General features: G+C 41.3%; 1 protein-coding gene across 3 annotated transcripts in view; it reads left to right on the top strand.

The window, feature by feature from the left end:
- The window catches only part of LOC103661504 (60S ribosomal protein L18a-like), a 144138-nt gene extending 130087 nt beyond the window's left edge, over positions 1–14051 (top strand). Inside the window, exons 1-2 of one of the 3 annotated variants that reach the window (XR_568134.2) lie at positions 4826–5478; positions 5718–5861. Coding sequence is in view for 1 of the 3 variants with exons in the window: in XM_008689207.2 (XP_008687429.1) it covers positions 5438–5478; positions 13643–13898 (297 nt within the window). In the remaining 2 variants the exon portion in view is untranslated. Of the gene's footprint in view, positions 1–4825; positions 5479–5717; positions 5862–13642 lie in introns of those variants that run through there. The other 2 variants (XM_008689207.2, XR_568123.2) reach the window with 2 other exon arrangements.
- Positions 14052–14991: the final 940 nt, after the last annotated feature.

The following is a 14991-nucleotide window of genomic DNA, read 5'->3' as shown; positions in this document are numbered from 1 at the left end:
TTTGCCTACTTCAGTGATAATAACCCTTTGGGTAGTTAATAGGATCTATTTACATATGAATAGCAAATGCACTTATCTCCTTAAAAACATTTCTTCTTTTGAATAGACTAACATCCTAACCACCACAAACACACAATCACAGCTTCATCTAGGGGACTGGTTTGCTCCTTTTTGATAGCATTGACAGTTACTCTTTGCAAGAATGGTTTTGTTAGAGATTTGCATTTTATTTAATCTCCATAATTAGTGTTATATCCCTGACAAAGTTAGAAAGAGTTAGAAAGGGATACACAGATATTACAATTAAAATCATATGTGTGAGGGCGCCTGGGTGGTTCAGTCGGTTAAGCATCTGCCTTCTGGTCAGGTCATGATTTCAGGGTCCTGGGATCAAGCCCCACGTCCGACTCCTTGCTCAGCAGGAAGCCTACTTCTCCCTCTCCCCACTGCTCCTGCTCTCTCTCTGAAATAAATAAAATCTTAAAAAAATACTTTAAAAAAAGCTTAAAAAAAAATAGTATGTGTGATTTCAACTGTGAGGGACCGGTGTAACATTATTTTAGGCTGTGGCAGCCCTCAATCCATCACTCTTAATTTAGCATAAACAATGCAGCAGTAGTTTCGTTATATCATAAAGTGTATGGGCTTTGCAGTTAGAGAGACCAATTGAGATTATACAGAGGAGTTTATATCAAGAATTTGCAGATTTTGAAATAGTTAACTGGTGCCCCCTCCCCCAGAAACTGTTAGGGATAAAGTAAAGGAAAAGCACAGTGCCATGCAAAACCCACAAGATTTAGAGTAAAAAGACTTTAGTGTTTATCTGGTGCACATATGACTTTGGACATGTCCTGTAACCTCTCTGACCCTGTTTCCCAGCTACAAAATGACACTACAGGACTAACCTCAGCACGTTATTTTGAGTATTAAGTTCAATCACATGTGAGAAAAATGTTTTGTGAACCGTTCAATGCTCGATTAAAAATGGAAAAACATTTAATTTGCATTTTATTGTTTTTGAAATAGAACTGTTCCTGTCTTGGCCTGGGAGAAAAATTTCCTCTAACACTTGGCATCTTTTGAAAAGCTAATAATAAACTCTTCCACCAGTAGTTGACTCGTAATTATTTCATACGTTTGTGAAGGGAAGGAAACATGATACAAAGTAGTGATTTTAGACAAACTGTCAAAACATCCTTACAATAGTGACAACTTTTTGGTCAGGAAAGCATTCCCCATGTAGATGCAATGTGGAGTTTTAGAGCGGTTTTTCACTGAAACATCAACAACAGCTCGTAGCTATATTGTTAAAAATGAAATATGCATTATATTTAGTTGAACATGAAGTAAAGTTTTACAAAGATAGTTGAGTAGTAGGATCCAAAGATCCTCGGGTCATGATCCAGGGTCCTGGGATCGAGCCCCACATCGAGCCCCACACCAAGCCCCACACTGAGCCCCAGATCATCATATCATCCAGCTCCCCGCTCAGTGTAGACCCTGCTTCTCTCTCTCTCCCTCCCCCCTGCTTGTGCTTGCGCTCTCTTGCTCTCTCTCTCTCATTAGCAAAAATAAATAAATAAAACCTTTAAAAAAAAGAAGTGAAGGGAATTGTCTTGCTGCCCTCAATATTTTTCATATTTGTACATGAATGAAAATCAAGATAGTGACTATTGACTAATTCCAGGTGATGATAGGTAATACCACCAACAACTGGTTATTGTTAGCAGGACTCTAAGCACTGAATGGAGAAAAATGAGGAAGAGCAAAAGTAAATATGTAATAACAAAATAGAGCTCAGAAATTTAGAAATTTCACTCAGGTGGAAATGCCAATCATTTCCTCCCTGTCAAAATCTCTTCAGAGAGCCGGCTGCCAGCAGACTGTGAGGGCATCCTTTCAGGAATAGGGACCCTGCCCTACTAACTAGCTCTCTGACCAGCTAATTTGACCAGGAGCGGAGACACCAGGCTCAAACTGGGTCAATCACATTCTCAGAGACATGGAGGCAGAATTGGATGTTGTTGGCAATGAAGATGCAAGGTCATGAAAAGTCATTGCCAAAACTGGCAGTATGGCAACCCAAAGTCATCTGCCAGTGTTAGGAGGGAAAAGACACTAAAATCCTTACAGAGAAGCAGAATAACCAGTCGGCAAAGAGGAAAATGGAACAGATGTGAAACAAGGACAAAGAGAGATTAGGAAACCAAGCAGCTAGTTGGAGAAAGGGAGAGAAAGAGACAGAATGACCGAGAATCTGTCTGACCATGCATACTTTCTTCAGCTGGGTTCTGTATAATGTCTTAAAATAAATCTCCTTTCCTTTACTTGTGCTGGCTCCAGTGTGTTTGATTCCTTAGAACTGAGAGATATTTTAGTAAGACAGTCACTGATTGGATTAGAGCCAAAAGTATTAAAGTAAACAAGAAAGACATCTGAACAAATTGCATTTCCAAAACATATACTGAAGCTCACGTGACACTAAAAGTCTTTCATTGCTTATTTAATTTTGCGTAACAGCTTTATTGAGATATAATTGACATACTATAAAACTCACCCTTCTCTAATTGCCCTTTTACTTAAAATTTTTTTCAATTCCATCAAGCTTCCAGGTCTAGTGTCCAAGTCTACAAGTAGCCTTAATAACAAAGACAGAATGGCTAGTACAAGCAAATACACTATGGCAATAGAAAGTGACAGTTGACAGCCTAGCAGCAAAGGAGAAGCAGAAAAACTATAAATAGGAGAACAATAATTCCAAGGGGGAAAAAGAGAGCAATCTGGGGCCATCTAGAGTGTTTTCCTTAGGTTCTTTTAGTTCCGAGGAACAGCTCAAGTTACATCTAATATTAGGGGAAGAAGTTACAAGGAATGAAGAAAACAGGGATCTCAGCCCCACAGGGCCTCGTGGGAACCACTGAAGGCCAGATCACCAAGCCTCTGGAAGAACAGGCGCTGTCACAGAGCCAAACCTCAGGAAAACTGGAACCAGGACACCATCAAGAATCCAAGGTTACCCCAGGACTTCAGCATCAGGAGCTCGCACCTCGTCACCTCGGTGATTAGTTATTTATGTGACTTAGCTGTCCTCTCCGGCAACGGCTGGCCGTGTCTCACCGGCTTCCTCATCCTCTCTTTGGAATGTGTAAACGGCCAGTTCTTGACCTATTCCAACCTGCAGACTCATTTTGTTTGGCCAGCATGGTGCCTCCACATTGCTGTGAATTCCAGTCTTTGGGTGGGACTTGAATTTGGGAGTCTCTGGAATCTTTACTAGGCCCCACTACCTTCGCCACGCCCTCTTCTCTCAGCCACATAGCCTGCCGACTACTGAAAGTACTTGACTTGTGACTCCCGCGCGCTCTCTCTCTCTCTCTCTCTTCTACTGCCCAGCTTCCACGTACCATCGTATCCGGTTCCTCATAACTTTTGCTTTTTCTCCCCCATCGGCTCTCTCTACATATACCCTGTTAGCTCCCACTGCTAACTAGCAATTCCCAGTTCAGATTCCCCAAAGGGAGAATCTGGAGCACATTGCCCATTTTGGGCTCAACTTCTCCTACGGGTTCATATTGTAGAAGTCTGGCCAGCCTGGAGCATGGCCGCTTTAGGGCAGGTGTCCACTCCGTGTCATCAGCTGTGGCTGAGGAGCTCCAAGGCCTGCGCTGAACAGAGCCCAGCTGTCTGGGGCTAATGCCTCAGCCAGGCCTGTGAGCGGTGTAGCCAGTCACCTTGAAAAGGGACTGAGGGAAAAGGTGGCCACTGCACTTGTCCAGTGCAGTGGGTCGTAATGACCCAACTTTGCAAGCTTTAAAAAACCTGAGAGAACCAGGCTCCATCTAGCCTCCCCCAAGTAATAAAAGTCTAGGATGCTAGCATGGAGTCTTTAAGAAAAGGTTAAATTGTGTTTGCTTTCCTCTATTTAAGAATCAGTGATGTGTACAGTATACTTTGGAAGAATTTTCATTGAGAATTATAAAAGAAAAATAATGGAAGGTATTTAATACATACTCAGATATTTGAGAAACTTTGGATATCAAAAAGAAAATCTCATTTTCCTTTGAAATGGGAATTAGTCTTAGAAAGTTTTTAAGAACAGAAGCCCTGAAAGTTTTCTAATCCTGACTCTGATATTTACCAGCTAGCAAATTCTTTAGTAATTCAGTGCCTCAATTTCCTCATCTATAAAATAAGGGTAATAATAATACCAATCTCACAGGGTTGTCAGATTAATGAAACAATTCAAAACAAAACAAAACAAAACAAAAAACAAGCACACACCAAAAAAACCCCACCAAACCTTAGAGCATGTTCTTGGTGCATGAAGAGTACTAAAAAATGTTATTGTTGCTTTTGTTATTGTGTAAATAAGCAGGTTGTACACTAATACATGAGTCAGATTTTTATAATAGTTGATAATGATTGAGATTTTCCTCTTTGTATGTATATATTCTCTTTTCCTTGATACTTTATTCTAGGTCTATCACACAAATTATGTATTGCATTTCCATATGAAACAAACTGCTTTGATCAGATCAAATTGCTGTACCTTATAACAATAGTGTTTTCTTTGGGGGTATCTGAGCTTATTTTAACCCTAGTGCTGGTCTGTCTGTTCATTCACTTCCCTTGATGCCTAGACTGGAAGGCAACCCCTACAAGGCAATCTTCAGAGCAGGCTCCAATGCAGACAGTTGTCAATTTGAAAGTAAACACCTTTGAAAAACAACAAAGGCTATAGCTGATGCCAGAGCATTTATCTAAAGACAGTCTCTTTGGAGTCTCTGGCCAGTGCTAGGATGACTTCCTGCCTGGAAACGAGACAGGAAAGTGCTGGAAGGGGTGCATGCCAAAAGGGCTGGGGCCTGAAAGCAGTAGGGCTCAGTTAGTGAAACCATTAGAGTCAGCTAGGGAGCTTTAGAAAACACATCAGTGCTGTCCCGCCTTAGACCAATTAAATTCTAAACCTCTGAGGGGGGTGGGGAGGAAGAGAGCAAGCAGTTATACTTTTTTAAAGCTCCCCAAATGCTTATAACAGGTAGCCAGGGTTGAGAACCGCACCATTCCAGGGCTTCCTCTAATTTGTTTCTGCCACTGGGCCGGGCCTCCTCGGAAGAGAGGCTTCCGGGGAAGAACGGGAAAGCAGTGGACGTTGCCCATGAGCCTGCTCACCATAGCAGCCTCCTCAGGAGTTGGTCAGGGCTTGCCCTCTGCTCAGCACTTTGCAGAGCCAAGTGGGAAGGGAAAAGAAGATTATGATTCACGTTGCCTGCCCTCACAGAGCTCTCAAAACAGCTGGGGAGTCCATATTAGCACATGAGAAATGGGGGCAGAACCGTGAGGCATTAGGCTACAGCTGAGATTAAAAGGCCATGCTCTGAGAGTTCCACCAAGGGGGAGGCGAAGGTCGACCAGGAGAAGATGGAGCCTTCTAAGGATGTGGAAGAGATGGGCACAAAGGAAGCACGAGGAAGGCAGGTAGGAGAACCAACCACAGAATGAGCAAGAGTCACAGAAAAGGCCTGGGGTGGCACAGTGACAAGACCACTTTAGGGTGCAGGATGTCCCTGGAGAGTAGCAGGAAATCCACTTGGATGATTTAAGTAGAATGGGGCCAAATTATGGAGGGCTGATGTCCTAGCCTGAGTAATGTAAACACCATGCGGTAGGGAGTAGGAAGGCATTGTGGGGTCTTGAGTAATGATAGTATTTTCCAGGAATCTAATAGAGCATTGGAGGAGACCAGAGGCGGCAAGACCGGGTCATACCACAATCCCAATGTGAAAGATAAATAAATAAAGGCCTATGTGGTCACCGTGGAAGCACAAAGAAGAAGAATAAATCCTAGAAATAGGTTTACATTCCTTTTCTGTGTGCTTATTTTGAGTTTGACTTTTATCAGACTATATAATACATGCATATTATAAAATTTGAGAAATCATGGGAGAGTAAAAAGGAGAAAATTCTCATGCATAATCTTTCTAAACACAAGTAACCACTGCTTTGACATTTCTTCTCATTTTTTCATTTATTTTAATGCAGTTGTTATCTCACTGTCTAAGCAAGTTTGTATCCCATCTTTAGTAGCGTAAGAGTGTGAGAATTTCCCCCCATCATTAACAGCTTTGAGCTTTAATTTTGTAGCTGTGTGGCCTTCATTGGTATGGATACACTGTGATTTACTTGTAGGACAACAACTTATGAATTGCTTTCAATTCTTCCCCTGTTAAAGCAGTGCGGGGTAGAAGTACATCTCAGGCATTAATCTTTGTCCATCTCGATGGTACGTCCATAGGATAAATTTCTAGATGTGCCATTACTGAATAAAGAGTTTTCAAAAATTTAACGTTTTTGCTACTTACTGAGAATTTGCTTTCCAAAAGTATTAAACTAATTTGTACTCCTGCCAACAGAGTATAGCAATGCTGGTTTCACTCTAATTATCTTTGCTAATTTGCTAGAATAAAAAATGAAATCAATTTGTATTTTTTTGTTGTTTATGAGGATGAAATTTTTATGTGCTTATTATTAGCCACTTGTACTTCCTCGCTTATAAATGGCCTGATCATTTCCCCCCATCACACAATAGTAAAAAAGGAACAAATTTTAAGACTTAGCAATATACAGAAGATGAAAAAGAGAGAAGATTAAAAGTTGTCATGTTCTTGGCAAAAATGAACATGACAAAGCAAAAAAAGAAACATATAAATGAAACGAAAGGTTAAATAGCAATCTAGAAAAAATACATATGGAAGAAAAGAAGTAGTTTCCATAAAATATGAAGTGTATATACCAATCCATCGGTCAACAACCTAATAGAAAAATGGGCAATTAACATGAACAAATAGTTCTAAGAAAGGAAATACGAGTGAATATTAAACACAAACAACCTCATAATAAAATATGTAAGTTAAATGAAAATGAGATCACGTTTCACTTAACAGATTTACAAAGACCAAAATGTCTAATGATAGACTTTGTCAAAGAGGATGCTGGAAAACAGGCATTCATCCATTGTTGATAGACTGTTAATTTATGTGATCACTTTGGGGGAGAAGTGGGCAATAGATATCAATATGGAAAATTAGACATATTCTTTGACTCAACAATTCCACTTTTAGGAGTTTATCCTACAGATAATTCACAATACGTATGAAATAATATATAACTCAGATAATATATATAATATATAATAATATATAACTCAGATAATCATTGCAAATTTGTTTGTAGGAGCATAATATTGGAAACAACCTAAGGTATATCAATAGGAGGTCATTTCAGTGATGTAGGGTGTCTCTGTACTGTTGAATATTATGCATCCATTAAAAAGAACAGTGTACCCTTGTAGGTACTGATATAGCATTGCTCCAAGATACATTGAGTAAAAAAGGAAGGTGCAAAGACTCTCTGTAAAAGGGGTGGGGTGGGGAACATACATATATATATATATTTGCTTACATGTGCACAGACTTGTTTTGGATTTATACATAAGGCAGTAATAATAGTTGCCTGGGGGAGGGGTGCTGAAGGGGTGGGACAGATGTTTTTACCTCTAGAAAATCTTCTCTCTATCCTCTTGTTCCTTTTGAATTTTGTATCATACTGCTGCAATGGGAAAATGTAACTCTTAAGAATATGATGACGGCTTTCCTACATTGTGTGAACTCAAGGTTCAAAAGGGCAGCTGCTTGGATCCTCTCCCAGTTGCAATTTGGACACAGCTGCATCAGCTAGTGTTCTCCCCTGGACTGTCAGTCCAAGATGACAGGGGCTGTATACATTGACCTCCCTGTTGAATCACCAGCATCTAGCCCTGATGGGAGGTGCTTAACAAATACGTCTCAGATGACTACCAGGATTCTAACTTAATAGAAAAATGGAAGAGCCATAGAGAGAAACAGATTAATGTGAAAGGAAAGACTCAGAGACAAAAGCATGTAGGAGGGAAAAGAAGGTTCTTTGCAAAAATGTTGCAAGGGAATCAGGCTTCAGAAGGACTGGCACAGAGCCAGCCTGCTCCTTCCGCACCAGCACTGGGCGGCTACAGTGGTGTCAAAGCCGGCTGGGAGAAATGCAGCTGGAGAGGCGGGCGGGCAAGTTGCCATGGGCCCCCGACACCACGTAAAGAAATGAGAAGAACGAGAGAAGTTAGAAACGGAGAGCCCAAACATATTGTTCGGACTATTTTGGCTTCAAGAGAGAGATCTAAACCAAAGAGGGAGTTTATTGGCTTGAGTAACTGGAAAGTCCAGAGATTCAACAATATCATCAGGATATTCTCTCTCTTTCTCCACCTCCACACCCACTTTTCTGTGCTGGCTTCATTCTCTTGCAGACTCTTTCCACATGCTGGCTTCTGGCAACTCCAGCTTTTCAATGAACAAACAAGTGATCCCAGCAGTTCCTAATAATTCCAGTAAAAGCCTTAGAACTGATTCTTACTGGACAGCTTATGCCACATGACCATCCCTGAATTAATCACTTTCTGAAACACTAGTAGGCCAGGCAAAGGTCATATGATCATCCCTAGGAGTGGTGGTGGTTAACACCATTCTAACCTTATGACCCAAGAGTAGGGGGGAAGGGGTAGGTACCCAAAGAAACTGGGATGCTGTTTCCAAATACAAAGATGCTGAACAGGTAAAAGCAACACTAGCACCCCACTCGAGGCAAAAACAAAAGATTAAGTGAAGATTGTCCCTTTCTTTAAAAATAAAAATTGGTTGGGATTTTTGGAAAGAGAAAATACTAGACAAGGTGGGGGCAGTCATGGGAGCAAACTCTGGAAGAAGTAGGAAGGAATGGGGTTCAGATGAAAAGACTGGTGGTGGAGAGTAATTGTGGATTCCTAGGGCTAATCCAGCCCCCTTACTCCTCTTATGTGGGCCTCCCCTGCCCACTCCACATACACAAAATTAGGATCCCTTATAGGACCATTCGAATTCGACCTGAACGTATTCGGTAACGGATAGGTCATGATTTTGGAAAGTAGTTTTATCATCATCCTGGTTTGCTTCTTTAAAATGTCTGCTTGTCAGTGAGCTGAAACCCAGTTGTCAGTCTGTCCTCAGGATTAAAAAACCTTCAGGCTACTCCTCTCATCAGATGATCCTTGACGTGTTGGAAGACACAGTCCTGTCCCAGTCTTTCCTCTTTTGGCCAAGCACAACCAGTTCCTTTAATCATGTATCAGGTGACATGGTTTCCAGATTTTTTTATGGCCTAATTGTCTTTCTCTGGATTCATGCTGGTTTATATGTGTCTGTCTTTAAAAGGTGCTTAGATATAAGCCTCCAGATGAGGCCTTACCACTGCTGAGTTCAATGGGACCATTGCCTCCCTTTATCTGGACCCTATATTTTGCTGATGCAATTGAAGATTTCATTGGCTTTTTTTTTTTTTTCAACAACCGTATCACAACTCAGTCATATTGAGCTTGTTACCAACAAAATCCCCAGGTCTCTTTTCTCATGAATGGTTGCCAAGTCAGGCTTTTCGTAATTATGCAAGTGGTACTTTTTTGAGCCAACAGAATGGAACTTCCTAGTTTTTTTCTTTTAAATCTTTCCTCATTTCTTTCAGGCTCCATCCTGTTACTTGTTCTGCCAAAACGTGACCCTTTAGAACTAGGTGGTATAAGGCCTGTAGACCTCGCTACAAAAGAAGGAAACTGTCTGGTATTCCATTTACTCAAGTGTTTTTTGGCTTATGCATGGGCCAGTGCTCATGCCTATTCCTGAATAATCTGGCTTCTGCTCCTTGCTAATGCCTTGGTCATAATAATTGGGCAGCCTTTCTAGCCCATGGCTGTTGTGCACGTGTGCACATGTGTGTATCAGATGATAAGCTTTGACCTGTGGTTTCAGGTCAGTTACTGCCAACCTTTGCCCCCACTCAAGCTTCATGCTTGCCGTTCCAGATGAGCAGACACTGGTGCCAGGAAGCTGTTCCACCCCCCTCCCATGGACAATGAAACGGTATCAGCCAGGATAGCTCCAGAGGCATTTGGAATTGGTCACATTTGAGCTGTGCTTTTCAGCAGAGTTATCAGACCTCTAACTCATCACCATGTAGCCAGATGGTCTGATGAGTCTTTGACCCAAGTCCCAGATTCTAGATGTCCCCCACTCCACCTCCTTACTGGAACTAAAGACCTCTGTATTTCAGCTGTGTCATCTAGGACCTTGACTTCCTTATGACTCCCTCATCTGGTTCACAGAAGACCCTTTTCATGGGGCTATACATCTGCTTCCAGAATTTGGAAGGGCCTCTCTGATCTAAGATTTGTATACCCACTTACTGCCTTAAGATGCTCATCGCTAGAAGCTTCTCCTACACATTGCCCCAGGTCCCTTGGACTAGACCCTTTGCATGTAGACACACTAAAAAGTGAACTGAAATTCACCTTGTCGCTTTGACTCGATGATTTTAACTGCTGACCTCTTCCTGATTGGAGCTAGCTCCTTTGCTTCAGTTCATCGCCACTGCTTTCTTGGCCCCCAGTGCTGCTCTCCTATTAGCTTGAACCTGCTTCTGTACCAAGAGGTCCTAGGTACTTGAGGCTCTGGGATAGCGCCAATCATGATCATTAAAGAAAATGTGCGACTGAGACCTGAGGATGTGGTCAAAAGTGGAGCCTCTTCCCTAACCCAAAGAAGGAAGGCACATTGTGCCAGGGGTAGTTACCAACTGCCCTTGCGTCCTGTCTCTTGTAATACATTCATTGAAGGCACCCTGAAAGAAGGACCAAGGTCTGAGACTCTCACTATAGTGTAGGACGCATACCTCAAATATTTGAAGGGCCTACCTGTTTGGCAGGATTTATTTCTCAGTTTCCCCCACAAAACTCTACAATAGCTCATTGTCAGGTTGTGTCAACAGCAATAAAAAGATAATACATTAGTGCTTCTTGCTCCCATATTCTGTGTCCCTGAAGAAGAAATGCTGGCTTGAAAAGCAACAGTGAATAAAACCATCAGTGATGTTCTCTTCACCTTTCCAACCTTGTTTCATGCGATGCCCTTTTTTAAAAGCAGTACTTTAAAAAGAGGAACCAGATGTTTTCCTAAGGGGAAATTTCTGACACCCTCTCTCCGAAAAATAAGGCACTGGAATTGAAAGACCATACACTCAGGATTTTCCAGGTTGTGATCACAGTAAAATAGTGGGTGACATCACCTATGGGAGAGAAGTTTTCATGAATTGACACAGTAAATTGTGTATGAGAAATAATTACTAAATCTAACAGGAAATTCTATAAGAATTCCTAGATACTGGGGCGCCTTGGTGGCTCAGTTGTTAAGCGTCTGCCTTCGGCTCAGGGTGTAATCCCGGTGTTCTGGGATTGAGCCCCACATCAGGCTCCTCCGCTGGAAGCCTGCTTCTTCCTCTCCCACTCCCCCTGCTTGTGTTCCCTCTCTCGCTGGCTTTCTCTGTCAAATAAATAAATAAAATCTTTAAAAAAAAAAAAAGAATTCCTAGATACTGAAATACTCCTCCTTACCAATCCAAAATTAGTAGATCAGAAAGGGAAAATAATTTTTCTTGTATTTGTTAGCCAATCTAAGATTAAACTGAAAAACCAAGCCTATATGTGTGGGACATTTTTATAGCAAAATAGAAAGTACCTGGAAGGCAATCCAAATAAAATCATCTAAAAAGAAGGGATCCTGACATATATGCCAAGGAACTATTCATGAGAATGTTTAGACCAGATCCAAGAATGTTAATCCACTGGCTCCTATGCTGATTATTTTGGGACAGAACACAGATTTCAAAAAGAAAAAAACATAAGATAGCACTCAAAGACACTGCCAATTCTGAATTTGAAGATGTTAACAAATGTACTCAGCATTTCTTTCATCAAAGAAAGTCAAAATGCAGCTTTGTATTTAATACAGACTGTGTAAAGGGTTTAAGATAATATCATTTATTTCAGAATAAAAAGTATGAAGAACCATAAGGAGTAAGGAATTAGAAGAGGGAAGAAGTGAATGAATTCAAGAGCTCCTATGGGAAAATAAATAAGATTGGCTGTTCCTCTGAGATAGGAGGAAAGGTAGAGACAAAGAAGAAGCAGAGAGAGATGACATAGAGATAGGGAAGACTAAGAGGTTGATGCTCGCCAAAGGCCTGGATGTTTCCAGCAAAGGAGAATGGGTGGGAAGCTATCTTTGGTTCCCTCACTAGATGGTAAGATCTGTCAGGGCAGGGATTGGGTCTTTTTTGTTCCCTACTGTAATACCCATCACCTAGCATCACAGGTGGCATATTGTCGATTCTCAATTTGTATTTGTTGAATAAAATGAATGAAAGAATGTGGAAGTTGGGAACTTAGAAGAACAGGAAATGCTGGGCATAGCTATGTTAGAAATCAGTAAGAAATGAATAATGGGGTTGCAAATTTGAGGTTAGCCGGTATGCAAAGTTCGGAAGCTAGAATGGAAAAGCAAGCACATTGGAATTGATGTGACCGAGAGAATGGGATGCAAAAGGAGTTAGAGGGTTCAGTATGCATGAAAGGGTGACAGAAGACAGGCTGGAAATGGGGTCAAAGATGAAGACCTATTGGAAGCAGCAATTGACTGTCAAGGTCATGTGATTACAAGCACTTCTGAGGGCTTTAGGCAAGGAGCCCCCTTAAAACACTGGTGTAGCACATATTTTTGTCACAGACTAAGTAAGCGTCCAACTCAAATTTTTACTCTCACTTCTGTGACTGTTCAGACATGGACTGTGTCTGATTTGTTTTCTCTTGTCACCAGTATGGTTTTTTTTTAAAATTTTTTAAATTAAATTCAATTTAATTAACATATGATATATTATTAGTTTCAGAGGTAGAATTTAGAGATCCATCAGTTGCATATAAAACCCAGTGCTCATTCCATCAAGCGCCCTCCTTAATGTCCATCACCCAGTTACCCCATGCCCCCACCCACCTCCCCTCTAGCAGCCCTCAGTTTGTTTCCTAGAGTTAAGAGTCTCTTACGGTTTGTCTCCCTCACTGTCTTAATTTTATTTTTCCTTCCCTTTCCCTATGTTCATCAGTTTTGTTTCTTAAATTCCACATATGAGTGAAATCATATGATATTTGTCTTTCTCTGACTTATTTCACTTAGCATAATACACTCTCGTTCCATCCACACGTCATTACAAATGGCAAGATTTCATTCTTTTGGGTGGCCGAGTAATATCCCATTGTATATATATGCCACATCTTCTTTATCCACTCATCTGTCAATGGACATCTGTCACCCAGTATGTTAATCAAATGGATAAAAAAAGGGAGGAAAGAAGAAATTAAAGACATGATTGACATGTGTCATGTCTATTGAATTTATGAGCTATTCTAGTCCTTTCTTGGGTGGCTGGGAGAGCGGAGAGAGCACCCTGAAGGCCTCGGGCACACTGCAAGAGTACAAGGTGGTGGGGAGCTGCCTGCCCACCCCAAATGCCACACTCCACCCTTCTCTCGCATGCGGAGATTTGCACCTGATCATGTGGTCACCAAGTCCCTCTTCTGGCACTTTCTAAAGAAGATGAAGTCTTCAGGGGAAATTGTTGACTGCAGACAGGTGTTGGAGAAATCTCCCTTGTGGGTAAAGAACGTCGGCATCCAGCTGTGCTGTCACTCCCACAGGGGCTCCCACAGCACAGGCCAGGAGCTGACCGCTGCAGGCGCTCTCACCCTGTGCTTTGAGATGTGGACACTGGCACCACACTGGGCCCGCTCAAGCCAGATCATGAAGGTGAAGGAGACTGCAGCCCGCAAGTGCCACCGACCAACCGTCAAGCAGTTTCAGGACTCCAAGATCAAGTTCCTGCTGCCTCCCTGGGTCCTGCATGGCCAGGGCAAGCCAGGCTTCACCACCAAGAGGCCCGACACCTTCTGTTAGATGCATAAGTCTCCAGGTCTGCCCAAATAAACCCCTTTGGAAAACCAGGGTACTCAGAAAAAATAAAATAAAATAAAATAATTTTTTTTAATTATGAAGTATCCTAATTTTTCTCTGTGTATTGATGTATCTAAACATTTGGATATGTGTGTATAATACTCACAAATGCACCATCATAAACATCCACATATTTTCTGCAATATTGGGGTTGACAACAAAGATTGGAAAATCCGTCAGTTAGTTATGTTCTATCTTCTGTGCTGTAGGATGGAGCCAAGATCTGGTAAATACTGAGCTTGGAGACCCAGGAGACAGACTGAAGATTTGGAGCTGCTGAGGACTGAAAAGTAGAACCAAATTCCTGGGTACAGGCATCTTGTCCAGAGGGCAGTTACTGAAAGGAAAGGGCCTAGAATGACACAGTTTGACCAGAATCAAAGACCATGGAACTGGTCAAGTCAAACAGAGGGACAAATAAGCAGACACTACACAGGAAGTCAAAATCCAGAATGACTGTGTGTTTGCTTCTTTGGAAGACCCAAAAATCAAACCCTCTGCTCAGAGCCTTTAGTTTTAAGTTCTCTGTCTTCAATACCAAACATATTTTCTTTATTAGGATTTTCTATTTAAAAGATGAATCTTTTGATTAATTTTCTTATCACCTCTTACTTATACGGGTCTTTCTATTTCATTTGTTTTAAATTTTTGATGACATTATGCAAATACATATATTCATATATTTAGTTTCTCGGGCTGGAAATTCTTCACTTGTGAAAAATCAGTGCAAAGGTACATTAGAAGCTGAATTAAGAGAAAAAGCACTCATTGTTAGATTGGAGTGAGATGGGAGTGGGCTTTGGAAGGAGAAGAGAATGAAAGGAACTTCCTCTCTCCTCCAGACTTCCTACTTAAGTCTTCTAAATGTAGTATTTCAGGAGAATCCATTGTTCACTTTAAAGAAAAAACTCTGTACTTGTTTTCCAATTGGGTCTATAAATCAGTAAAATATTAAGGTGGAAACAAAGAAATACCTCTTGGTGATTGACCATCTACTTTAGTCATCTGTCCTTGAATTTGATTGTGCTGCAGATTT

This window comes from Ursus maritimus, unplaced genomic scaffold (assembly GCF_017311325.1).
Source record: "Ursus maritimus isolate PB19 unplaced genomic scaffold, ASM1731132v1 scaffold_9, whole genome shotgun sequence".
Lineage (NCBI taxonomy): Eukaryota > Metazoa > Chordata > Mammalia > Carnivora > Ursidae > Ursus > Ursus maritimus.
Note: the sequence above shows the minus strand (reverse complement) of the source record. Positions and strands in the feature narration are given on the sequence as shown.